Here is a 25,769-nt window from a genome sequence, read left to right as displayed (position 1 = left end):
CTCTGTAGTACTACTGTGTATTACTCGAGCTTCAAACTATAAAGTTAGTGTTTCGTAACAAATATATGTCGTATACTTTTATTACGAATATAAATATTGTACTTCTTTACTATTTATTTAACTAAAGTATTAATTTTATTAATATAATAATATTATCTAATTCGTTAAAAAGTTCTACTAATTCTTTAATATCTATAAACTAGTACTATATAGTATTTAAAGATAAATTCTTTTACGAATATATCTAAGACTTATAGTTTCTTATTAGTATAGTCTATATATTCTAAACTTTTCTTTTAAGTTTAGATAATTTCATTATTTTATAATCTTTTAGTTCTATTAAAAGTAACAATCTCTTTTATATTAAAAACGAAGTTCTTATCTTCGTTCTTTCGAAAGATTACTACTTTCTTGTAGACTTTGTCTTTTTCGTATTTAAACTATTTACTCAATATATCAACTTTAAAGTTATTAATTCCTTTGATATACTTGATTCTCAAATCAAACTAAGAGAGTTTCTCTGTTTATTATATTATTTGTCGATTATCTAAAACTTTAATAGTTATAAAAGTTCTGAGATTCACGTAGTCAGTATATATAGTAACTAGAAACTTTATATTTTAGAAATATATTTTCTAGTATTTCAAAGTTTTAATTATAATTATAAGTTCTTTTTTATAAATATTATAATTCTACTTAATTAGCGAATATTTCTCGGAATAATAAACTATAGAATATAGTTTTCTGTTCTCGTTTAGCTAAAAATATATAATACTTATAGTTATATCTGAAGTATTAGTCTCGATAATATTTAGCTAATTTTCGTGAAAGTTTAATATAATAAATTCTTTAATATATTTATTTTTAAGTTCTTATATAACTGTTTTTTCTTTGTTTCTTATAATAAATAAAATATCTTTCTTCGTAAAATATATAAATAATATAGAGATATTTAAGTAATTTTTAATAAATTATCTTGAAAAGTTCCCGAATCTTAAAAATAATTAGATATTTTTAACATTCTAAAGTTCAAGTTAATTTTTAATTTACTAGACTTTTCCTAAATTAATATTTATTTCTCTTAATCGGATTATATATCCTAAAAATATAGTCTTTATAACTCCGAATTCGCACTTTTCTATTTTTAGTCTAAAATCAATTCTCGTAAAAACTTCTAGTATTAATCAGATATATTTCTTATATTTTTAAATATTCTCAGAATAAATCAAAATATTGTTTAAGTAATAGATAATAAATTTATCTAAATATTCTTATAAAATATTATTATTCTAGTATTAATATATTACTAATATATTAATCAACTTAAATAATATAACTATATATTTGTATAATCCTAAAAGTACAAAGAAAGCTATTTTCTACTTATATCTTTCCTTGATTTTAATTAAGTTGAAAATATTTCGCTAATCGATTTTTGTAAATATTTTTACTTTAACTAGTCTGTTTTATAAATACTAAGTATTAAGTAATAGATATTAGTCTTTTATTATAATATCGTTAAACTTACGAAAATCGCTATAAAGTCTCCTTTTCGGATCTTTTAGTTTATTAGTAATCAGTATATTCGATACTACTAGTAACTTAGATAGTCGAATCTATTTTTTCTTTAATACTACTATAATATATTCTTCTAACATCTTAATAATATTGTAATAATATCGTTGTAATCTCTTAGAAAGTAACTATTACTTTTCTTTCAAATTAATTTCGTAGTTTTATAATTAATATTCAAGTAGAATATATATATTTTCCAGGTTCTCGAACAATCTCTCAAACTCTTTATATTATACAAAGATCTTCTTACTACTTTTACTAGTATTTTGTAGAAGACTTTCAGCTAAATATCCTAGTATATTAGAAAAAGTAATACTAACTTCTTTCTAGCTTTCTAGTTATTACAAATTCTTGTAATAATATCGACTAAATATAATAGTTTCTATAACTTAGTCGATCTCAAAGTTATACTCGCAGATCTAAAATATTCCTAAAATAACTTAGTATTTTCCTATTAGTATAATATAAAACTATATATCTATTATATATCTGTTCTTCGTTGTTAGTCTTGAAAAGACAGTTCTTTAGCTGATTATTCTGTTATTGTAATCTATTTATAAACTATCTATTACTATTAATTCGTAAAGTAGTATTCTTATTATTAGAATATTAAATTTAGTAATAATTATAAAAGAAATATAATTATTATTAATTCTAGAGTTAATTATTACTCTGAACTTCTTTCTTTTAAATGTTATTTCGACGTTCATATATTTTTATCTTCCAGTTACATTTAACTCGGAGAAGTTCTTTAATATTTCTACGACTTTATTATTTCTATATAAGTCGGTCTATATCTTATAATTGTTTTCTTATATTAATAGTCGATAAAAATTCTCTGTCCTGAATATACTAGTTATAAATTAGTAGAACTTTTACTAAATATACTAATAATATTCTTCTAGTATAAATATTACTCTCTTCTAAATTCTTTTATAAAGTCTAGTTATTAAAACTTCTTATATATTTCTAAATTCTAAAAAATCTACTAAATTAAATAGTTCATTTCTCGAGTTAATACTTTCGATAATAACTTTCTCTATTCTAGTTTCTTTAAAAGCGACTTTCTCTATATTAATATAAATAACTAAGTAAATATAATATTTTACTAATTTGTTATTTATAGTTATTCTTGAAAATATAAAAACTTCACTGTTGTTTTCCTTTCTTTATATATTACTATACTTAGTAATTTCTAATAATAACTACTCTTTTTCTTTTTATAATATTATTTTTATTTCCGTGTTTACGTTAGATATCGTCTATTTACTAAATTTCTCAAGTTCTTTCCGAAAGTCGGATAAAGTCAAATCTTCTAAACTAGTAACTTCTATTTATAGTACTAAGTTTTCTATTATCTAATATAGTAAGAAATTATTAGTTTACTGAGTTTCTATAATTCTAAGTTAGTTGTAGATAACTATAGACTCAAAGTCTTCTTTAGTTAGATCTTTTCGTTTAGTTATATTTATTTGTCAGTAACTAATAGTATTAATTTATCGAAATTTCTTTTTCTAAGTTTATTTATTTCTTTACAGTTTTCTTTTATAGTAAGAAGTAGTTTAATATCCTAGAAGTCTATATTTAAAATATAAACTTTTCTTCCGATATTTGTTCTATTCTTTGCTCAAGACAAATTTCTTTCCTCTATATTAAGTTATATTAATCGTTCTAGTTTTCTTCTATTAATATCTTTATCTAGACTAGTAGTTTCTCTTTTAACTTTCTTGTAGAACGTAATTCTTCTTAAATTCCTATAAATAATTATCTAATTAGATAATACTTTCAATTATACTAATAATATCGTTATAGATTATATTTTGTTATATTATTTCTTTATAGATATATTTCTTTAATTTTCGATAAAATAATTTTATTAAAATAAAATTATTTTATTTTATTTTAATATTATATCTCTAGAATTCTATTATATAAATAAAAGTTATTCTAGTTTAACGAAAATCAAATATTTTTTATACTATTATTTAAATAATATTAATATTTCTAAATATTTGTTATATTTCTTTTTTTATTCTATTCTATAATTTGAAAATAATTTTCATAACTACTATTTTTCTATTTTCCGATTTATTTTTAAAGAAGTTCTTAAAAAATAGTTAGATTTATTCTAAAACTAATCTTTATAAATAAGAAGTTATTTAAAAACTTTATTAATTATAATTAGTTTCGAATTTCTCGTAGTTGAAATTAAAATAAATCTCTATTTGAAAAATGAAAGTCTCGAAATCTTTTCAGTTATTATTATATTTGTCGAAGAAAATAATATAAATTAATTTATTAACTTCGACTTTGAATTTATAAAATAAGTCGGATATCTTGATATTTTCTTAGAATTTACTAGTCGATAATGTGAAGTTTATCTAACTAGTACTTAAGTTAATAACAACTAATTACTTCGCAGTAGACAGTTTCGTAACTAGTAGAATTACTAGAGTTATAGTAATTTACTTATTTCAGTAAAGTAATATTCAAAGTATAATAGTTCTATTATTCTTCCGACAAGGAATTTTAATAGAAGTGTTTTATTTCGTTTATATAACGAAGTAATATAATAATTTCTTTTAATAATCTATAAATAATATTAGAATAAATAAATTACAAAGAAAGTCAAATATAATCAAAGTAAACTATTACTATTAATATTCAAGAATCAAGTTGAATACGAAACTTCTATTTAGTAAAGAAATTATATTACTTATATAGAACTTTCTTGTTCTTAGATCTAGTTAGATCTAGATTTATTTAGATCTAAAGTCTAAACAGATCTAGATCTTCTTAGATCCTCCTCATATAATCTTATCACATGATTTTCTGCTGTCACATGACTTCGTCACATGTCTCTATAGTTCTCTGTAGTAATATAGTACATTACTTGAACTTCAAGCTATAAAGTTAGTATTTATAACATCTGGGACTTCTTAGTATACTACTAATAATATACTACTTCGCTTAACTTCACTTAAGTAAGAAGAATCGCGGACTTCAACAAACTAGTCAAACTATACCCAAAGTGTATATATTCGAAATAAGAAGTTTATAGTAATATATCTTTCTTATTAAAAAGTTTTATTATATCCGAATTCGAAGAATATATTAATAGAGACGAAAGTATTAATTATATATATTTAGTCAGATAAGTATAAGAAAACTCTTACTTATAATAATAGTATAATATATCGTCAGTCGACTATATATAAATTATATAGACAAATAATATATTATATATAATAAGAAAGTTAATAGATTTTACTAACTTATTTAATAAACTGTTTCTATACTTTGTTACGATAATATAACTTCGACTAGATTCGTTATTCGATTTATCCTCTTACTTTACTTCTCTTTTTATATAGTCGAAAATAAAAAGTTTCGCGAACTAGTTCAGTATCTATATCTAAAGGAAACTATAATATCTATATCTACGATTCAGTAGCAGATTATAGATAAAGTATATTAACTAAGTCCAGCTATATTGAAGAATCGAGTACTAAATATATCAGTTACAATTATACTAGATTATTAGACTAGTCTAACTAATATTACTTTTATAATAGTTAACGTTCACTATATCGATTCGTTTTAGAATTTTATCATAGAACTTATAAAGTTCGAACTATTAACTTCTACATATTCCGGGCTTGATTTTGCAGAAGTTCTATTCAATATACTAGAGTAGTTTGAGATATAAGAGTTAATACAAACTATTATTACAGATAATATAAATAATAACAAAACATTTATTACTGAGATAAACGAACTTCTTACTAAAACTAGAACTTCGAAACTTATAGTAACTAGCTACTCTATATTCTTGTAGTAGATTGTTAGTATTCTTTGTTTTTCTTATATCTTTCAATTAGTTTTATAAACGATCTTTGAGAGTATCTAAGTAAACTCGACTAACGACGAACTTAAACAGAATTAGTATACTATAGATAAAGAGGAATTTCAGTCTGAACAAGAGTCTTAGAAACTACTATTTATTCTAGTAAAAGTATATATTATATCTACTAACTTTCTATTAACTTTTAACTAAATTTACTAAGTTCGAAAATTAAATATATATATTAATTTAAGTCTACAATACCGGATTATATTCGATAATATATAATAATTACTTGCAAAGAATAATAAACTACTTCTTCAGTTTATTCAAAATATTAAAACTTAGTAGAATTCGATATATTTAATATTAATTTGTACAACGAAATTACACTTGTCGATTAACAAGTATATATACTGGAATATATTATCTATATTTCGTTTTACTGAATATAAGTAGAAGTAAATCGAGTATTTTATTAATCTTATAAAACTATTTATACTTTTAATAAACTAGATCGGATAATCGAAAAGGATTTCAATTAACGTAATATATACGTTCTATAATATAACATTTATATATATCGAACAAATAACTATATAGCTCGAAGTCAAAGTTGAACGAAAGTATAAACTACAGATAAAATAAATATAAGAGTTACTAGTAAAGTTAAATATTATACAAGAAAAGTTCCGAAAATATTATACTGAAATATACAAAGACTTTAGATCGCTTTATATCTTTGTAATAATATTAACACTTAGATTTAAAATATTATTATTTCAAATAAATAGTAAACTTTCTTCTACTAAGTTTAATACTAACTAGGAATACAAATATACTTCGCAGCTAACTTCTATATATACTAAGAAATATCAGAAAAAGAAGGACTCTGTATATAAACGTTAGAAGCTAGCTTATATTCGTTACGACTTATATTTAATTCTTAGCTCGATTTAAAACAAAAATTAGCTAAGTACAAATACTAATAATAACGAGTCAGAATTAGAGAAGTACTTTCGGGAATATAAATGTTCTATTCTACTAATCTTCTACTAACTTTCTACTAACTTTTTTTTGATTCTAACTCTAAAACTACTAAATAATAGTAAGACTGATCTAGAATAATAGAAAGACCAAGAAGCTGAGCTATTTATATTAGCTACTTTTATACGAGATATTTTAACTACTCTAGTTATAGCTATTAATATTGAACGTATATTTAATATTATAAAGAATATCTACGATTTACGTCGAATAAAACTAATTCTACTCACGATCCGAGTAATTATACTTAGACGTTCATATAATAAACTACTAGCTAATAATAATATTAGAATAACTATAGTAGACGAGTTTACTTTCGAAGAATAAGATCAAGAAATAAATTACTATAAAGAAGAATTCAAAGAAAAGTTAACGACAAATTATATTAGCGACGAAGATAAAGTTGAAGTCGAAGTTTATATTACTAATTATATAATAAGTCGTTATATTAGCCCGAAAAAGATTATTAATATTTCGCAATCTTTATATTAAGAAACTTTTCGTAGGATATAGTAAGAACAATATATTATTATTTTAGAAGCAAAGTCGAATACTAGTTGCTGTTAAAACTAGCAAATATATAACTTTGAGAGCTCGCTTCTTCTAAGTTCTCTTACTCTATCTTCTAATCAGCTAGTAGGAGAAAAAGAAAGTGCGAGTATCTTTACTATAAATTCAGATATCGACTTTGTAATACTACTTCCACGTCAGAAATAGTCGACTATATTTACTCTAATAGAGTTATATTCTGTTAAACGTAAAGTAGACTCTCTTTCTAATACTACGACTCGACAAACTTCTCGAAAAAGGATTCCTAAACTTATATTTAGTCTTCAAAAATAGTAGTATAATATATAATAATATAATATTATACTATTTATATATATAAAGTGATTCTGTTGAAATTGTACTCTACTAACTTGTCTACTAACCTGACTTTAATTCTATATAAAATTATATATATATTAAAATTATAATAGTATATTATAATTATAATAGTATATAATTAAACCTATAGGGCCCTATAATTGGGGTATACTTTTCGTACGCCCTAGCCCCATGCCCCATGGGGCAGGAAACTCGACGCCCCACCTATAGGGGCGCCCCAGCCCATCTGGGGCGTGGGTAATGGGACCCCATGCTGCACCCTAGGTTTGATAACCGTCCTCGTGGCTGGGAGTTTGCTAGTTGATCTTGGGAAGTTGGGATGAATTGGGGGTGGATGGGAGTTTTCGAGAGAGAGTGCAAATCACCAAGGGCCAAGTTACTGCGTTGAACAACTTAATAGTCAAGACATTAGGCTTATTTGTTGATACGGATGCAGAGCTGTAGCTTTGGTACTATTATTGTGACAGCTATATTGACCGGTAAGGAACCCGAGTACGGAGCACCCTCAGCACATTTATCCTCAATGTTTGCATAGCACATCTATTAATCTATATCATGCTAGATAACAACCCATACCTTACCTTATGTACGCACTCCTCGGTACGTATATGAGAATGCAGCTCTCAAAACCCCCACGCCTACTACGTAGGCCTCGTCAGAAACCCCCACCAACCCGACCCAGGGGTAGCGCAGGGGCAGCGGTAAGGGCCGTTCCCCTGCGCCCAGACACGCTCGCCTCGAGAACGTGAGCCTTGAGACGACGTTAGTCCCACAACAATAAACCTCTTGACTTCCGATGATCCAATCTAGCTCCCAAACCTCCCAAAGCGCTTCCCTCGTCTGTTGTCGCGAATCGCATCGCCAGTGGCATCCGTGCTGGGTCCGTGTGCCACAGCGATCACGCACCCGCCGTCTCTTGTAGTCTCATCTTCTCCATAGTTCTCACCCGCGCCATCCCCGTCACCACCAGCGTCACCGGCCCTCAATTCCATCTGATTCCTGCCCGATACTCAACACCGCCCCGCGTCAATGTCAGAACAGGGCCCAAACAGGTGAGCTGAGCGGCTCCAGTGAGGCCTTCGCCACTCGGCAAGCGTACCGAGATGGCTTCAGTGCTGCCAAGAACCACCCACGATGACGCTACGAGTCTGCGACACGATGGGGAAACCCGCTTCGGACTAGAATGGACGAACTCCTCCAGAAACACCATATTCTCCGGGTATGATCTACCGCGTAGTAGAATTGGGGACACATACGAAGGGGGACAGGACCGGTGAACCATGCCGAGCGCGTTTGATCCAGGCTTGAACTCGCAAAGCCGTTTCCTGATGATTCGTGTTATAAGATTCAATCGGCACCTTCTCCGTTGCTTTCATTCTTCATACTCGCATCTTCGGTCTTTCTTGCATTCTTTCAGTTCGGTATTCATTCTCTTGGTCTCTAGTTCTGTGAACTTCTGTTTCTATACGTTCTTTATACATACTTGATCCTCTTCACCACCTAGGCCGGTCCTTCCTAGCTTTTCGTCTTATCTTTCGAATTTAAGTCACTCACTCCCCAAATCGACGACATCATGAAGTACGAATCCACCACCCTCATTGTTGCCTTAATAGGCCTCACATCGGCCGCTCCGACACCAGTGTCCAAGAATGTCTTCACCGTTCCCCGGGGTATTCTTCAGGGCCGTGAAGTTCCCCAGGAACAATCGCACGCCCGATTTCTCGCGGGCGTCCGAGTGAGTTTGGCCCTCGACAACCCTGCCGGTATCAAAGATCCTGTCTTCGGTCTTCTGGGAAATGCAGCAGCTGCCGAAGGCGCCGGGACAATCACCAACCTCGACTGCTTGCACCAAGCTACTGCAGACCAAGCCTTCACCAATGCGAAGGCCGCTGCAGATGTCACGGGTATGTCGGATGCGCTCCTGTATGCTGCGTTAGAGAGGAACACTGGCTCTGTCGGCCTCAAGAGCGTGCTCTGCACCGACAAAGCCGTGAACCCCGAAATCGAGTCTATCCAAGCCCATCAAGACCCTGCTTCCGAAGGTGCCGCTGCGACTAACAAGGCCATTGTCCTTAACCTCGCCCAGCAACTCGCATCCGTTGGCGCTGATCCCCAGCTCGCTCTCCTTTCAGGAACCTTCGCCCCAGGCGAGGTGAGTACATTGCTGCGTGTAGATTCCAAGAGGAAATTTGCTGATTTACCTAGATCGGTGACCCTACCGGTGCAGGAAACACCTGCGACGTCGCGGATGATGCCGAGGGCTGCATTTTCACCCAGAATCTTCTCGTCGAGGACGCTACTGCCGCGGAGATTGATGCTGCTGTAGCTGGCAAGGCCCAAGGAGGCGCCGCCAATGCCAATGCCACCGCCGCCGCTGCTTGCCCAGCTGCCGCAAAAGCAACTGCTGCAGCAAAGGCAACTGGCGCGGCAAAGGCTAACGGCGCGGCAAAGGCAAACGGCGCAGCAAAGGCAACTGGCGCAGCAAAGGCAAATGGCGCAGCAAAGGCAACTGGCGCAGCAAAGGCAAACGGCGCAGCAAANGGCGCAGCAAAGGCAACTGGCGCAGCAAAGGCAAATGGCGCAGCAAAGGCAACTGGCGCAGCAAAGGCAAACGGCGCAGCAAAGGCAACTGGCGCTGGACAGGCAACCGCTGCCACAGGAAGTGAGTAAATCATACTTTGGGCGCCCGAGCTATACAGATAAGGCCTGATACTAACTAAATTGCCCAATATAGCCAATATCCAAACCTTCACAGGAACTCTCGGTGGCGCGGCCCCTCCTGTCGTCTCCTCTACTGGAGATCGACCCTTCTCTGTCAATGAGTTCACCTTCGGCACTGCGGGCGCAGCCCTCGGACGCTCTTGCGCTGTAAGTACCTTCACCGAACCTGGCTCTTCACCCACTAATTTGCCACTGTCATAGATCCAAAACAATGCATGCGCGAATGCAGTCAATTCTGGCGCTGCCACTGGACAGTCTGTCGGTGACTGCAATACCCAAGAAAAGGCCTGCAATGCGGCAGCTGCTACCAAACTGAAGACTCGTGCCGCTCTCGACCTCGGCTCCTGTGCCGACCCATCCATCAAGTTTGCCGTTGGTCTTGATGGCCGCAAGGAGGCCTCGTTCCAAGCCGTCGACAATGCCCAGTTTAACCACGGCAGCGCCAACAATATCGGCATAATTGCCTCTTTCATCTGTGGTCAACTGAGCTCCAAGTGCAAGGCTGGCGCCGATGCCATCGCTGCCTGTGCCGCTGGCCAAGCTGCTGCTGGTACGTCTCCTACCATCTTATTTGTCCTATACTGTGCCGAAGTTCTGTTCACTAATATTCTTTAAACAGGTGCCGCCACTGGCCAGGCCGCTGCTGATGCCTTCAACTCTGCCCTCGGCGTCTCTGGCGCTGGTAAGCGTGCGACCCTCAACGCTAACGTTCAGGCTTTCGCTGGAAATCTTGGTGGCGCTGCTCCTGCTGTTGTCCAAAGCGACGGCGACAAACCATTCAGTGTCAACGGCTCCACATTCTTAAACAAGGCTGCTGCGCTCCAGCGTAGTTGTGCAGTCCAGAACACAAACTGTGCTAACGCAGCAAACGCGGGAACACTCGCAGGAACCAAGGTCGCTGATTGTAATGCGCAAGAGGCCGCATGTAACGCTGCCGCGTAGGTCATGGATGCATTTTTGGGGAATTAATATCCGAGATTACCTGCTGGGTGAATCTCCGGGGTCTTGGATTAAATAACAAATGGAAGACGAGGGTTTGGCGTTTTGTGTAGATATATAGCACATAATAGTTCCTTGAAGACCCTGATATAGGTCTATGAAGTCACGTTTTACGTTCATCAAAAGTCCAATTAAATGTTCTCAGCGTGCCGTAGCGGTGTAAATCATTATTATCCAGCAATTGAGGCCCATATTCTACCTTTGTCGGAGTAGAGTTGCTATAGACAGACGATAGCTCAGAGAATCAACCGCTACCAGCATGCGGATAACCTAGACATCCTGCTTGTGGAGATACAGAAGGCGGCAGAGATGCTCAGACACGGTCATAGTCTCTATTCGTATATAAATGGCAGCAAGGTGAATCAGGACAGGGCCTTTCCTCAAAGGATAGTAGCTTTGCTCCTGTAGAGTTTTGTTGCATGTCGCACTTTGATTAATGTCTCAACCTCTTAAACCTCTCCTTGGCTTGTTTTGTTGCACATCGCACAAAAATCTCAAAACCCCTGTATTCCTGACTTAATCACTGACTAGATTTCATTACTGACAGGCTGTTTTGTTGCACATCGCACAAATCTTTCAACTCCCCTGTATCCTTGACACTTTGTCACCGCCTACTAAAAAGTTTCGTTGTATATTGCAAGAGCCTTATTGCACGGTACGCTCGGAGACTATCACAACCTAATAGCTCTAATGCTTGGTATGCTCTCGGTGAATGGGTAGACGTACTTCTGACAAAGTATCGAATATTAACAAACCTTCAATACTTCTATCCACCGACAAAACTTGGTTGAATACGTCTGCTAGCACGATATATAACCGCTTCTATACATTTTGCTACTATGTGCCAACATCCCTTGCTCTTACGACCCGAAACATATATAATACTAATTAGTATGGCGGGTATTATCCTAGGCTACTCTCAAAGAAATGCATAAGAGGTTGATGCGTAGTACTATATGGGATGTTAATACTATGTTGTATCATGTTAAGTAGGAATACTTCTATCGCCTTGAATGATCGGTGTCTTATATCGATGTCATGCCTGTCACCCATATAATATTTATTCATGTTCATGTTCATGAATCGTGTTTCCTAGTTATTTTCTATTTTCGCTTTTCTTATTTTAATAATTCCAAATAATTTATTTCTCCTCGATCTTCATATATAGCCGAACGATTGAAGCTAGCGAATGATCGAGGTGGGCCACGATGGCAGGATTTGATGCTGATGTGGCTAGTGTAGCAGTGCATCTATACGACCGGTCTTCCTAAGAGGTCCAGCTCAAACTGAAAATGGGAGCCGAATGTCTCGACAACCCAATCTCAAGAGTACCATCGGCGGACTTTATGCTCTTGGGAATTGTTTCGCCTGTTCTTCTAAGCACAATCTTGGGTCCATCAGCGGCAGGTTCGGGCAGCTTGTAGAAGCGCCTTCCAGACCGACTCAGGAACTGCTCGAGCCGCTCCTGCGTGACTTCGTGTTCCTCAATTATTCCCTTTTCGATTGCCTCTTCTAGAGCTAGAATGACAAGTTGTGATGCAAAACTCTGGGTATACACGCCGGCGGGAACTGGTTTACCACTCTTGGACACCAAGAGATGCGGCGCGCTATCACTACCACTGAAAGACAAGAAAGGTCAATAGATCACGCACTAGTAAGAAGGCGGTATAACTTACAAGAAGAACTTGGGGTCACCGCTACTTGCGGCTTTAATCAGAGCATCTCTATCTTCAGCCGTCTTTGGAATAGGCTTGCAGAACGCCAGAGGATCCACCTCACTAATATCCCCTGTCAGGTAGAGGTGATGCGCTGTTATAGTTCCTATATAATCCATGTGTTTTAGAAGGTGGGTAGCAAAAGTAGAAGCAAAAATAGGGCAATTATGCAATCATGATATCAGAAATAGCTGCAGAGGAACGAACGAACCAGCAACTGATGGGCCGCAAGCCCGTACAGCATCCAGAGCTGCTGCAGTAGAACAATGCTGTCAAGTATTAGTATGATATTATGAAGTTATTCATAGGAGTCTACCCACCTCGAGGACGCATCGAAGTCGGGGGAACTTCTCATGAATCCTCTTTAGGTCTGGCAAGAAAGCCTCTTCGAGGGACATATTGGCGCTTGGTGGAGCTCCGGGGACCTCTCCGTGCAAGTTTAGTACAAGATCATGCTGTTCCATAGCGGCGAAGACAGAAGAATAGGTTTCCAAAAAGTCACCTGCAACGCCTGACTCGGAGTTTGTCGTAACACCTAAAATGTATTAACACTACAGCTCCGGGGGACAGAGGTTTGTTATTCACGCATTACCTTGAGGGTACAACTTAACTCCTGCAATAGCACGAGAGAGAGAAGCTTCAGCAATTACTTCTGGGGTAACGGAAGGATGAAGCTAGTGTTATTGTTAGATGACATAGTAGCTTTCAACAATGCCTGCTAGGTGACCCACGTAGAGAGACATGAGAAAATTGACTTTAGGTTCAATAGACCGCAGGCGAGACTGGTATTCCAGCGCTTGAGCCACACTTGTAATAGGCGGCTGTAAGTTTGGCTATCAACCAGGTTAGCTAACAATAGACATATATACTGGGAGGTATATATACCATCACGAACACAGTATCTACACCGCCCTGACGGATTGTAGGAGTCACTAGTTCCATGACCTGTAGCTCTCGACATAATGTTAGTCCAAACCAGTTTATGGGGGCCGATCAGATTGACCTTGTCCTGCCTCAAATGGACATGCATGTCTGCCGATGGTGGCAATTCCAAACATTGTACATCTTTTAGTCTCATTTTGCTGGAGGATGCGTGAACGATGATTGCGCGTTGATGTTTGGCTAGGTCAAGTGTCTATGCGGTCAGGGTTTTTAGTATTCAGTGGACATCCGAGGTGTCGGATCTTGTCTAGCCACCTTACTTAGCTAGCGTGTAGAGTATAGTACGACAGCGCATTGTTGGGCGAATTTGGTGGAAAATTCTTTTCGCTAAAATATCAGGCACCCACGGCCATTACCCAGATATGACGTCAATACCGCGTTCGTATACTCTTTCCTATACACTCGAGATAGTCGACGCATATCACCTTATTACCCCTATCTCAGGAGTCATCTTGGGGATCTCGCCTAAGATTGAGAGGTATCAAGTTAAAACGAGTTCGAATTTGTTTAAAACAGACTACAGCAATGACGCCTTTTCTGGCGGTGTACCGACATATGGGTAGTTGTCTGCTTCAAGATTCAAAAAGCGCGGCACCATTCGACGTCCAATAAGGTCTTCGATAGCCGAGCCATATCTCACCAACAAATGCTCTTTGAATGCGGTTTGAATGATACCGATTCCAAACGGTACTCCAATATTGTTAATACCGACTGGAACGGTGATTACTGGGTATCCAGCTTTAGCTGCGACTGAGCAAGCAGCGCCTCCATCAGATTGCAGAGGCACGAGTAGACCATCTAAGTTATCCCCTTCAAGTCGTAGTGCTGCATCAATGCCTTCATCTCTCGATTTTCGCCTTATGTATTCAAGAGCTTTGAGATATATGTCCTCCGGCCAGTCCTTCGACTCGAGACATTTGTCAAAGTTATCCTGACCAGTAGGCCATGCTGGTTGTGTTCCAGGGATTCCTCCCTCCCGAGTAGTATGCTGGACATTATAAGTAACCACATCTTCTAGCGAATAGATTTTGGCCTCATTTTCCTCGAGTCCGCTGAGATATGATCGCAGACTGCGGTAGAATTCTGTCCTCACAACTTCAAATTCCGAGAGCCTAGATCCCATCTTGCCATCTCCGAACTCCCAGTCCCAGCCGCCTGGTGATATTATTTCTTCAGCACTTGGGAAATTAACTTTAACGACCAATGCGCCAGCCTTCTCTATCTTCTCGATCAGCTCCATTAGAGAATCATACTCTAGCCCCATTTCAGCATTTTTGCTCGCTATTTCCCACACCCTTTTCCAAGGTATGCTAAACCTCGCTCCTTTTAGAGCATCCTTCTTGCTCAGCCAGGATGTGTAAAGTCCAGGGCAGAAATTCTGTATTGATGTAGAGACTAGGCGATCAACATAGGTGTCTGTAGTCGAACGTCTCTCATGAATAATATCTAGGACTATTGCAGCGTCCTATACCGATCGGCCGAATGGTCCAATAGTGTCCATGCTTGGAGACTCTGGGATAACTCCCATAGTAGATGTCAGCCCAACTGTCGGCTTAAGGCCTACCACGGCATTGCGATCTGCTGGGAACATGATACTTCCATCAGTCTCAGTGCCGATGCTGAACGCACACATATTCGAGGCGAGTGAGCTGGCACTTCCAGAGCTAGAGCCTCCTGGGTGATGGGCAAGATTGTAGGGGTTTCGGTTCAGTCCTCCTCGGGAGGAGTAGCCTTCGGCGTAATATGACGCTCGCATAGAGGCGAATTCGGACAAGTTCGCTTTCCCGAGGAGCACGGCGCCAGCTTCTCGCAGGAGAGTAACAACGCGAGCATCGCCTGGGACAACAGTTCCTGCCAACGCGGCACACCCCGCTGTCGTCTGCATCTTATCCTTGGTTGCGATGTTGTCCTTGACAAGGAACGGAACCCCGTGCAAGAGGGTTCTAACATGGCCATTTTTGCGCTCTTCATCGAGCTTGTCGGCAATATCCAATGCGTCAGGATTCGTCTCGATCACGGCTTTCACATAAGGGTTGACCAGCTCAATTCTACGTAGGTAGCACTGCACCAACTCCTTGGATGTGAAGGCCGCTTTGCTTAGATAATCCTGTAGCTGTGATATCGAACACTCTTCGATTTCAATTCCACCACACCTCGGCATGCGCAAGCATGTTTCGGGGGCGTTCGTGATCATTTTGATTTGGGAGAAGTGACTAGAGTGCACTGCTGCGTCTTTCTTCTTTAGTTGATGATATGTTTGTAGTCGTGCTAGAGAGATGAGGGAGCCACCCCATCGTTTTCCAAGGTTACCCTACATTCACGCTGTGGACCTTTGTGTTCTATTCTGATCAGGCTATTCGTCGAGACTCAGCAAGCATCCGGCCACGCACGAGATTGAAACATACCAAATAAATTCGCCGTTGGGAAGCACAAATACATACACGTTGGCGAGCCCCCCGACTCACTCCCTCCCACCACCACAATTCCGTCATGTTGGCTGAGGGAGTGAGTTGGGGGACTCGCCAACGTGTTCTTGTAGTACTCGAGTAAATGAAGAGTAAAGCGGCAAGGGGTCACGTACCACGAGGCTTGGCGAACATGTCCGCAGGATTCAGGATAGTTAATAAATAGAAGCTGAAAAGTTTACTTTCTATTCTCTTATCCTCTGTCACTTAATGACTTGCCGGATAGGTAAGCGGACTATTCTGTATCGTGAAGGAGTGGTGCACAATGTATGCAACTGGAGTAGGTAGAATGTTCCCCACATTTGCAATTATCGCCAAAAAATCACAGTGCAAACAATGTATGTAGCAAAATAGACTTTTGGACTGCTTGCTATATACAGCTGTACAAAAAACCAGTTTCTCTATGAGAGGCAAAAACAAAAAGTAATGACCAGGCTGAGGCTCGATCTCAGGACCTTCTCGGAATATTGCTAACAATGTTAACGAGATGTGATAACCAACTACACCACCCGGCCGTTTTTATTGGGGTGCAGTTGCGCTACTTTAATTTATTAACGAGATTTATGCGAGCAAGGGTACGAGAAGTGGCTCGAATCTTGGGGCTCTTTAATCCACCTAGTCTATGCGAGTGTTTATTACTACGTACCCACAATTGAGATCTCTGATCTCAAGCGGTACTGTTATCTAGACGATTCAATTAGATTGCTAAAGAAAAGCGACTTCTAAATGGTTAGCCATTGTCATCCAAAGCCCAAGATAAGACCATTACTACTAGGGAGTCGAAAATGGATTTCGCCTTGCAGTTTCTTGGAAGTCCTTTGTCCCATGGCCCAATCGACGCAGCCCAGAGCGTGGTGTCCCTTGTTTGGCGTTCGCCTAATTGAGCAACGCGCGAGCACGGCCTACTCGTACCCGCAGCTTCACTCGGTCTCGAAATCCTGACAGCTGCGAGCCACCATACCCCGAATACCTCAGCCAAGGGAATTATCTCCAAAATGTCAAGCATGAAACCCATAGATCTTAAAAAGGGCCATCAAAAGCGAGCGACCCCGGCGGTACCATCATAGTCAAAGCCGATCAATAACACGCGCATCAGACGCGTCCCCGTTCTCACATCAATCAAGCTCCTCAAGCATTTCCGTCCGCGTCATGGCGGTATCCTTTTTCTCTCTAATAGTATTTGCGTCAAATACGGCCCTCTAAAGACACTTTCGGGAGCGTCTACCATGCAGTTCATTGCTCAGAATACGTCGATTCCAGTGCCGAGGGCTATCTGCTCTTTTACGCGTAAAGGCTGGACATACATCGTTATGGAGAGGATCCGTGGAGATATGATAGGGCGCGGATGGAACGTCTCGAACGGCTGAGTCTAAGGCGAAGATAATCTCTCAAGTTAACGAAATGGTTGCAGACATGCGCAGGATACCTCCTCCGACCTCAGAAGTTAGCAATGTTGATGGTGGAATACTATACGACAGTAGAATCTACGGCCCGATGCTGTTTGGTTTCTTTAAGAGCATTCATGACTTTCACAAGCATCTTCGAGGGGGACTAGACGCCAATCCGGATAACCCTAACGACCTTTGCGAGTTTATATCATGGCACGATAGACCTTGGTCTACAACTGTATTTACACACAGTGATTTGCGAAGCTTAAACATTCTCGCCCATGGGGATAAGATAGTCGGAATTATTGATTGGAAGACTTCTGGGTGGTACCCACCCTACTGGAAGTATACTACAGCATCGCCGGTCCATCCGCACAATATGTTTTTGGGAAGAAGAAATCGATAAGTTTCTAGATCCGATGCCTAATGAACTAGCCATGGAGAAGGTTCGCCAAAAATACTTCGGAGATGTCTAGGGGATATCTCGAAGGTGTTCTATTCAAGAGAACAAGGATTTTCACCAACACTAACCCTCCACATGATGCGACGCTTGACTTCTAGCCGTTACTGTATTCCCTCTTTCTGCTCAGTCAAGTCATATGTTGCCGCCTTTCCCATGTCATAATTCCCCTTCCCGTCGAAACGATGCTCATCCCTCTTCTTCTGGCAATATGTCATTGCCGCATCTCGAACCTTATTCCACTCCATCCGAGCGGTACCTAAGGTTTTCCTATCAGCCTGAAGCGCCCCTAACGCCTCCCTCACCCATGTGACGCAATTCCATCCCTGTTCGCTCTGCCTGAGTGGGATGCTGCGCAGGGTGTTGACAAGCCGATCAATTTTCTCGACTTTACCGACCATGACACGGACAAGCAACATTTCGGTCGCCTGGAGAGAGACAGGCAGCTCTTCAAATACCCATCGCATTTGTCCACCTGCAACTACCCTCTCCCTTACGTGATATCGCGTGCCCTTTCCACCTTCAACTTCTATCTTGGGTCCAACAAGCAGAGCCTAGTCATATCTACTCGTGGACAAATTGTCAGCCACAATGCGACATATCTAAGGAGATGAAAGCTATATCATAGCTTAGGCAAGACTTCTGAAGTTCCCTGCCTTGCAACGCAAGCTTCTCACCAAGACACAAGGGCTGAGGCTGCATTTTCACCTACGTGTCTTCTCTGCCTGTCATGGTGGGAGCACCGTCACGAGCATAAAGAGCAACGTAAAGTCGATCCTTGTTGGAAGGCATTTTCTCTGGCTTTGCAAATCTGGGCAAAATCGGGGAGCTGGTCGGCGGTTTAGGTTGGTCATGCACACCCCAAGTGTGAGATAATTGATGGAAAGGACTTTGATCGAGGTTTTGCTTGAAGAATAAAAGGTGCCGATTTCTTAATTGTTTCGCATGCAACATTCACTTTTTTATATGCTGAGTCCTCCCTCTTCTCCGTCTTTAATCAGCAAAAGCAGTCAAACTCCGGCGCTAGTATTATTCGTGGCTGTATGGCCTTTGGTTTCACATCTCAAGAAAAGGGCGATTAGTTTGATGAGCCGCTCAAACCAATGATTGAAATGGTTTTTTCGTTCGCTATCAGTGCCCTATGTAGACTCCAGCGGCTACATAAGTGACGACCTCAGTATGGGCCGTTTCACAATTTTGGCGCATTGTGGCGCCTTTCCAACTCATTTTCAGGTTTCTGCGGTAGTACCTCAACTGAGACTGGCTATAATTCCTAGGGCCATTTTCCGGACTAACCCACCCGCATCACGAACCCCTTTCCCAAGTAGGCCTTACTTTAATGGCCGAAAATAATGCACTGAACACTGGGAGGAATACGAATATATTACACGCGCTTGGGGAGGCGGAAGTTTGGGTATTGCGCGCTTCGCGTGATTTTTGCCCAAGTTTCCGTTCAGAAACAAAGCTCTTCAAAACAGGGTGGCCCTCGGCACTTTGTCCGTCATCATAGTAGCTTCTAGTACTTCAAGTTCGCCTCCCATTACGTACCTCGGGATGTACCTAGTTCATATGCTCTCCTTGGTTATAGATTGGCAGTGTAATTTTGGGTGTTCAACAATGCTACAGTTGAATCGTATTTTCGACCACTGACAGGAACTCGCTCAGCACTCCGCTGACCCCTTGTGTACAATATGACATAGGATTCTATGAATAAACTTCACGTACTGTACATGGTACTCGGTATATATTGCCATGTTTCCGGTACGACAGTATTGTTAGGTTCGGCTGGCAACTTGGCATTGCCGCTACTTCGTAATAATGTCTTCTATAGCACAAGTTTCTGTGGCGTTGGCCGCCCTTCTAGTGCTTGATGTCGCTGCCCAGGCCACAGCGACATCCACACAATCAATCTTGCTGCCCACGGTGCGGCCCTCGACGGCCTTCATAGTCCCGCCCGACTTCCTCGGCGTCGGCTTCGAATCCGCCTACCTCCCTGCTTACAATAATGACTTCTCCGAGAACCTCGTCAACTCTCTTGGCTCGCGCATTGCGGCGCCATCCACTATCAGAATAGGGGGGCCCAGCGGGTAAGCGCTTCACATACGAGTTTCTACTATGCAGAGCTATAACAGCTGTCAAACTCTAGGGATAAGCTCACCTTTGATCCGAACCAGAAGGCCTCGACATGGTGCCCGACTGGTGATTGTGTTGGTTACTCTAATAAGGCCTTCGTCCTAGGACCGTCCTATTTTGACACTTTCAAGCGCTTCCAATCCGCCCGCTTTACCTTCCAAGCCTCTCTAGGCCACAATCCCAACGCCACTAATGTAATCGCCAATGTTAAGCATGCATACGCAGCCGTCGGTCCGTCCCGCCTCGATGCCATCGCCGTCGGGAACGAAGTCAACTGGTACGAAGATTCCGCCGCTACGTACGTCGCCGATGCACAAACCGCGAAGGACGCCATCACCTCCGTCCTCGATCTCAAGGACCCTATCTGGGAAATTCCAGACTCGGCGGTCGGGGCTGGCAACCCTTACGCCGTCAAAGAAGTCTTCGATAAATGAATCAATCGCGACGGCCTGGTCAAATACGTCGCCGAGCATTCCTACTGGCATGATGGACGTATTCCCGGAATCGCAGAGCAGCTCCTTAACCACACCGCCCTTAAAGTCAGATTCCGCGCTCACTTAGACTCCATCCATTACACTCTCAGCAGGCCCGATGACAAGTTTATCTTAAGTGAAATAGGCGGTCCACTTGGGATCCACGTGGACGAATAGTACTACTTCGCCAACACGCTCTGTTCTATCACCTTTAGATTATATGCAATGACCTAGGGACTCAGCCGTTTCGTAGGACACAGCGCCCTGAAACCCTCCGGAGTCTATGGATCCCAGACTCTGGATGGGTAGACGGAGTTGGCCCGCGAGTCCAGGCGCCGTATTATGCGCTCCCGTATGTTGCGGACTTCATCGGGAAGATTGTCAGTGGGGACTGAGGAGTGATTAATCTCAATTTTGGCAAGGGAACCATCAGCGAGTATGCCATGTTTTTTGAGTTGTTCGAGGGAGACAGTCTTCCCCTCATCGCCATCGTCAATCTCCGCCCGTATGGTGATGGAGGCATTCGAAAAGCTGTCCAAATCCATCTCGATAAGCTGGGCAATAGTGTCAGCTAAGTTCAAGTCAAACGGTGGCATGCAGTAGCCGGAACGGCAGCGGGCGGCTTCGATGTAAACGGTAAAAATACCACATACGCTAGCTAGTAATGGAGTCACGACATTGACCAAGGAAACAGCTATGGCAAGGCGGTGGTGGAAACCCATCCGGTCACCAATGGCGTGGTAGATATCGGCATTCCAGATACCGAGGCCATGGTTGTGTATATGAAATAGGCCAAAGGGGTTGCGTGAGATGGGTGACCTTAGCTAGTGTATAATAAATCTGACTTCCGATCCGGGAGTAAGTCAGTGAGTACGATACCCTAAGTATAGCGGATTATCAGGCGAATTTGGTATAGAACTTTTTTCGATTGAAGTATTCGGAACCATGGCTATTACCTATATATATGATGTCGAGCTTCCGTCGGCGTATAGTACTATACTCTATTATTCGAATGTCTAGCGAGTCTTAAAGTAAAGCTATTCCTAGATCTCTACTTCTTCCTTCTCTATTTCGATTCCGTGATCCTTTGCATACACATCAAGCATCGCTAAAATTTCTCTGAGCAGCCTCCATTCTTTCGGAATATTCGTAGGTTTATTTTTGTACTTTTCATCGTGCTCCCTAACAAGTTCGAGTGGAAACTTGCGAGTCAAGGCCCATTCTTTACGATTAGTTTCGTGACCGGAAGCAGTCAAAAGCACTTTAACCATGCTCATGAATGAACATATGACTGCGATACGTAATGCAGAACCCTTGGACAATATTGGGGGTTGGATGGTGACATCGGCGCCATGTTCCAACAATAATGTTGCCACGACTACGCGGTTGCTAATCGAGGCTGCTTGAAGTGAACTTCCCCAACAACCACCGGTGTCATTGATACTTGCTCCCTTTTCCAGGAGGTACTTGACTATCTCATCGTGGCCATTAAACGACGCAGCTTGTAATGCAGTATTAAAGTGTCCACCTTTTGCCTCCACAATAGCACCTGCCTGGAACAACATCTGTACAATTTCTAGAGATTCTGAATACGCTGTAGCTTGGAATGCGTTGCCGAAGTGGCCACCTTTGGCGTTGACCTCTGCCCCAGCATCCAAGAGGAGTCTAACAATGGCAGTTTGGCCCACAAAGCACGCAGCCTGTAGTGAATGTCGATATACTCCCGCGGGATAATTGACATCTGCACCTCTAGCCAAGAGAATTTCTACAAATTGACGTCGGCCGTTGACGGCTGCGGCATATAGTGGATTCCCCATATGATGCGTCCGGGGAATGTCGTTGAGCTCCGGCTTCTGAGCTAAGAGGTTGGTCATAAGGCACGATATACCACTTGCTGAGATTTAAGTTAGGGGATGTATCTAGCTGCGTTGTGTGAAGAGTCTTCGACTCCGGAGAGCTAGTCGCTTGAAACCCTGGCGATTGTTGCGGACATCATCGAATCCTACAGCGTCCCAGACCTGCCAGGCAGGACAGTCGTACTGCAAAAATTCAGAAGATAGCCTCGTTAGCGGCTCTGTCGTCGCTGCCAGATTTAATTTCTCTAGGTGGTATGGCCAGCAATTCGCTGCGTAGTGTATGAGCGGAAACCTGCTGTATATCTCCCTTTGTATGGCAGGCTTTTGGCTTCCAACGTATAGGAGGTAGGCGAAACAAACCTAGGCAATTTCGAGCTCCGATGCCGTAGAGTCAATGTAATATTTTTACTGGGGGCTACTTGCGACTCGTGCGGTAACGAGGTATTCCTTAACAGAGAAGTGCGCAAATTGAACTATCAGTTCCCTCTCCTTAATTTTTCCAGTCCCTAGTTCCTCTTTAGGTTTCTTATCTATGTGGCTCGAATTCTCAACGTCGTCCTCCTGCTTAACATCGTCGCCTTCCTCATCCGTATCGCTAGAGTTCTGCTCTCTTTCTGTAGTCTCAGTCCCATCGACTACGTCTGAGTCTGCACAACCAATCTCACTATCCGCGTCGGGTTTGGATTGAGCGTAGAATGCTTCCGATTGGAAACCGCCACGGCTCCCGTGAATATAGTCCCTCAAGCCCGCCCCACTTGAAATTGTTGTAACAAGGCCTGCCGGTAAGATTTCGAGTATATCCTTGGAATCCATGAATTGGTCTTCTTCGCTCAAATATGGCTCCTCATCGACTTGTACAATCACCGCCTCCGCAAGTTCCTTTAGTGAGATAGGCCGAGCTGCAAAAGCAAGCCACTGCAGCGCACGGCGAGCGTGTTTTTGATCATCTTCATGCTCGATATTCGATAATATCCGATCGTAGAAGGCATCCAGGGTTTTTGGTAGTTCTCGGATTGCAGTCATAATCTTCGACTCGGTACGAAGCTGGCTCAAAGCATCGAGCTGCAGCGCTGCGAGTCGAAACCTAGAGCGGGTTAGCCACCTGAAGTTTCATAGAAGTGTATCACATACATGCCATCCACTTGAGTGGACAATTTCATTTCTACATTTTTCTTTAATGCCGGCTTCCACTTTTCGAAGGTTCGGTGCGTGAGGCGGTGTTTTAAATACTTTTGAATGTCTTGCTCGACATGCGCACCGCGAACACTGACTTCTGTCACACAGCTCAGACGGGCAGGAAAGTTACTGAAGGAGTCTTCAATATCGATTTCCCTTCTACTGGCGAGTAAAATGTGTAGGCAACTTAATTCCAGACCATAGATTTCATAAATGAGAGCTAGGAGCTCGTCTCGCTGACCTTCGCCCTTCGGACACTCGTCCAGACCATCAATAACCATGTATACATGCTCGAAGCCAACCAGTACAGCTTTGAGCATTGTGATCAGGCTTTCTTGAGTTGGCTTTTGCTGACCGTAATTTGCCTGATCATAGGCTTCTTGCAAATCGGTGGGGGTGTCTCGTCGATTGCTGCAAATATCCGCGATAAGGGAGCACAGGCAGTGGGACATTTTCTGCTTTTCGACGTCTGTGAAAGTAAAGTACCAATAAACTACCGCAACGTTAAGCTTACCTTTACAACCCTTCTGGACGTGATCTACTACTGTGGAACTGTCATATAATCAAAAAATGGCAGCTGAGAGCCTGGGAACTTTGGAGTACGTACGATAAGATTGATTTGCCAGCACCGGCTACGCTCGGTCGTTAGCAGGGTGGAATATTTGACGAAGGAGAGTCTTGCCTCCACCATTCAGCCACAGCAGCGAGTTTTCAGTCTTAAGCCAGGTCTCAAACGATGGACTCTCAATAAGCCAAGACCCTGTAGTTTTCTCATGCCTGGCACGAGCGAGATTGTGTTCCTTTGAAGGGTCAGGAACACCTCTTGATAACCAGCTTATAACCCGATGCCGGGTTTTATCAAACCGGGCAGCTCTGATCTCTATTCTTATATCTTCCGATATATCGAAGTGCTCGGCCGCAAGGTGCCTGAAATGAGCGCGAATGTCAACAGACTGTGGTTAGAATGGACATGCTTGACTGACAGATGTTCGACCTGAAGCTCGAGTGTCAAACTGGACTTGTATCGTTCAATTGTGCCTGCTACTTTCTCGATGTCTTTCTTCTTGAAGGGCCAAATCAGGGACTGGACAGCCTTATCAAAAGACTTTTATCCCTTCGGTAATACTTTGGGCTTGAGTTGTAGTTTGTGGAGTTCTAGTTTAGCTTGTCTTAGCGGACCCGAAGGGTTGATGAGAAGGGTTTCGTCGAGGAACGGCTGTCCGCTCTCGCGATTGAGAATGTGGTGGAGGCTGAAGAGAATTGCTTGCAGGCTGGTGACAGCATTGTACAGCTTTTTGATGTCGTCTCGAGCATCACGAACACCTTCGTAGTAATCTTTGAGCGCTGATCCAATAGACTGCGCGATCTGTACGACCGCAATGACACTTGACGCGGCACTAAGCCCGTCCATTCCGACGTGGCTTACGATATTCTGTGGCTCTTCAATTCCTTAGTGAATCTCGACTTGCCGAACAGTTTAAGGCTTAGCTGTTGCTACTTTGTTAGTTTAGCGCATCTTTGGGGTAGGTTAGTTTTATTTAGTTGCAATTCCGAAAGTAAAGCTTCTACATAGCTATGTTTGTCTATACGTCCTAAAACATCATTATATAAAAGTAAAATACAAACTAGAAAATAGAAAACACTAACAACCCCGCGAAAAAGCGATTATATAACAGCCTCTGTCCTAAGATTACAACTAGTAGGTCGGATTTGCTATAACAAAATCTAGGGCACTAGAAGCACATAAAGCAATAGAGATAACGAGTATGAAAGAGGTCAAGAAGAAAAACTTATGTGATAAATATTATAATAGAGAGTTAAAAAAGGTGCGTACTACAAGGTATAATTCTAGTCCTACTTTGCAATAGTATTAAGAGTAAAAGTAAGGGATATAGTCTAAGGACGTACCTAGGTAGGTATATTAATACCAGAGACCTATTCTGGCCTCCTCTATAGAGCTTGTTCGACCACCCCTGATTCTTTCTTGTCAGAAGTTGGCTGTCTCGAGTATCGCACTACTACTAGTCCACTACCCCAGTACCGTAACCAAGGTCGATAGGGGTCGAGCTGCTAGGGGTTGGCAAGTA

The 25,769-nt window shown here is 40.8% G+C and overlaps 8 protein-coding genes across 8 annotated transcripts; 1 reads left to right on the top strand and 7 right to left on the bottom strand.

Moving 5' to 3' along the window:
- Window positions 1–12,341: 12,341 nt before the first annotated feature.
- Window positions 12,342–13,847, bottom strand: BP5553_08879 (Dihydroorotase; the record flags this gene model as incomplete). The annotated part of the gene is made up of 8 exons (XM_032017502.1): window positions 12,342–12,693; window positions 12,751–12,895; window positions 13,001–13,058; window positions 13,110–13,324; window positions 13,382–13,463; window positions 13,521–13,622; window positions 13,675–13,742; window positions 13,793–13,847. The coding sequence occupies 8 exons, from the start codon at window positions 13,845–13,847 to the stop codon at window positions 12,342–12,344; spliced, it is 1,077 nt and encodes a 358-aa protein (XP_031866145.1).
- A 401-nt stretch (window positions 13,848–14,248) lies between these two features.
- BP5553_08878 (uncharacterized protein) lies at window positions 14,249–14,995 on the bottom strand (the record flags this gene model as incomplete). Its single annotated transcript, XM_032017501.1, has 1 exon — window positions 14,249–14,995. One exon carries the CDS (start codon window positions 14,993–14,995, stop codon window positions 14,249–14,251), a length of 747 nt encoding a protein of 248 aa, XP_031866144.1.
- Window positions 14,996–15,196: 201 nt separating this feature from the next.
- On the bottom strand, window positions 15,197–15,925 carry BP5553_08877 (uncharacterized protein; the record flags this gene model as incomplete). Its single annotated transcript, XM_032017500.1, has 1 exon — window positions 15,197–15,925. One exon carries the CDS (start codon window positions 15,923–15,925, stop codon window positions 15,197–15,199), a length of 729 nt encoding a protein of 242 aa, XP_031866143.1.
- A 2,223-nt stretch (window positions 15,926–18,148) lies between these two features.
- Window positions 18,149–18,463, bottom strand: BP5553_08876 (uncharacterized protein; the record flags this gene model as incomplete). Its single annotated transcript, XM_032017499.1, has 1 exon — window positions 18,149–18,463. One exon carries the CDS (start codon window positions 18,461–18,463, stop codon window positions 18,149–18,151), a length of 315 nt encoding a protein of 104 aa, XP_031866142.1.
- A 1,399-nt stretch (window positions 18,464–19,862) lies between these two features.
- On the top strand, window positions 19,863–20,611 carry BP5553_08875 (uncharacterized protein; the record flags this gene model as incomplete). Its single annotated transcript, XM_032017498.1, has 2 exons — window positions 19,863–20,131; window positions 20,191–20,611. The coding sequence occupies 2 exons, from the start codon at window positions 19,863–19,865 to the stop codon at window positions 20,609–20,611; spliced, it is 690 nt and encodes a 229-aa protein (XP_031866141.1).
- Window positions 20,612–20,931: 320 nt separating this feature from the next.
- On the bottom strand, window positions 20,932–21,372 carry BP5553_08874 (uncharacterized protein; the record flags this gene model as incomplete). The annotated part of the gene is made up of 1 exon (XM_032017497.1): window positions 20,932–21,372. The coding sequence occupies one exon, from the start codon at window positions 21,370–21,372 to the stop codon at window positions 20,932–20,934; it is 441 nt and encodes a 146-aa protein (XP_031866140.1).
- Window positions 21,373–21,693: 321 nt separating this feature from the next.
- On the bottom strand, window positions 21,694–22,524 carry BP5553_08873 (uncharacterized protein; the record flags this gene model as incomplete). The annotated part of the gene is made up of 1 exon (XM_032017496.1): window positions 21,694–22,524. The coding sequence occupies one exon, from the start codon at window positions 22,522–22,524 to the stop codon at window positions 21,694–21,696; it is 831 nt and encodes a 276-aa protein (XP_031866139.1).
- Window positions 22,525–22,911: 387 nt separating this feature from the next.
- BP5553_08872 (uncharacterized protein) lies at window positions 22,912–25,093 on the bottom strand (the record flags this gene model as incomplete). The annotated part of the gene is made up of 7 exons (XM_032017495.1): window positions 22,912–23,590; window positions 23,638–24,151; window positions 24,197–24,234; window positions 24,290–24,314; window positions 24,371–24,609; window positions 24,666–24,745; window positions 24,809–25,093. 7 exons carry the CDS (start codon window positions 25,091–25,093, stop codon window positions 22,912–22,914), a joined length of 1,860 nt encoding a protein of 619 aa, XP_031866138.1.
- Window positions 25,094–25,769: the final 676 nt, after the last annotated feature.

This window comes from Venustampulla echinocandica, assembly GCF_003357145.1.
Source record: "Venustampulla echinocandica strain BP 5553 chromosome Unknown scaffold_9, whole genome shotgun sequence".
Taxonomy (NCBI): domain Eukaryota; kingdom Fungi; phylum Ascomycota; class Leotiomycetes; order Helotiales; family Pleuroascaceae; genus Venustampulla; species Venustampulla echinocandica.
Note: the sequence above shows the minus strand (reverse complement) of the source record. Positions and strands in the feature narration are given on the sequence as shown.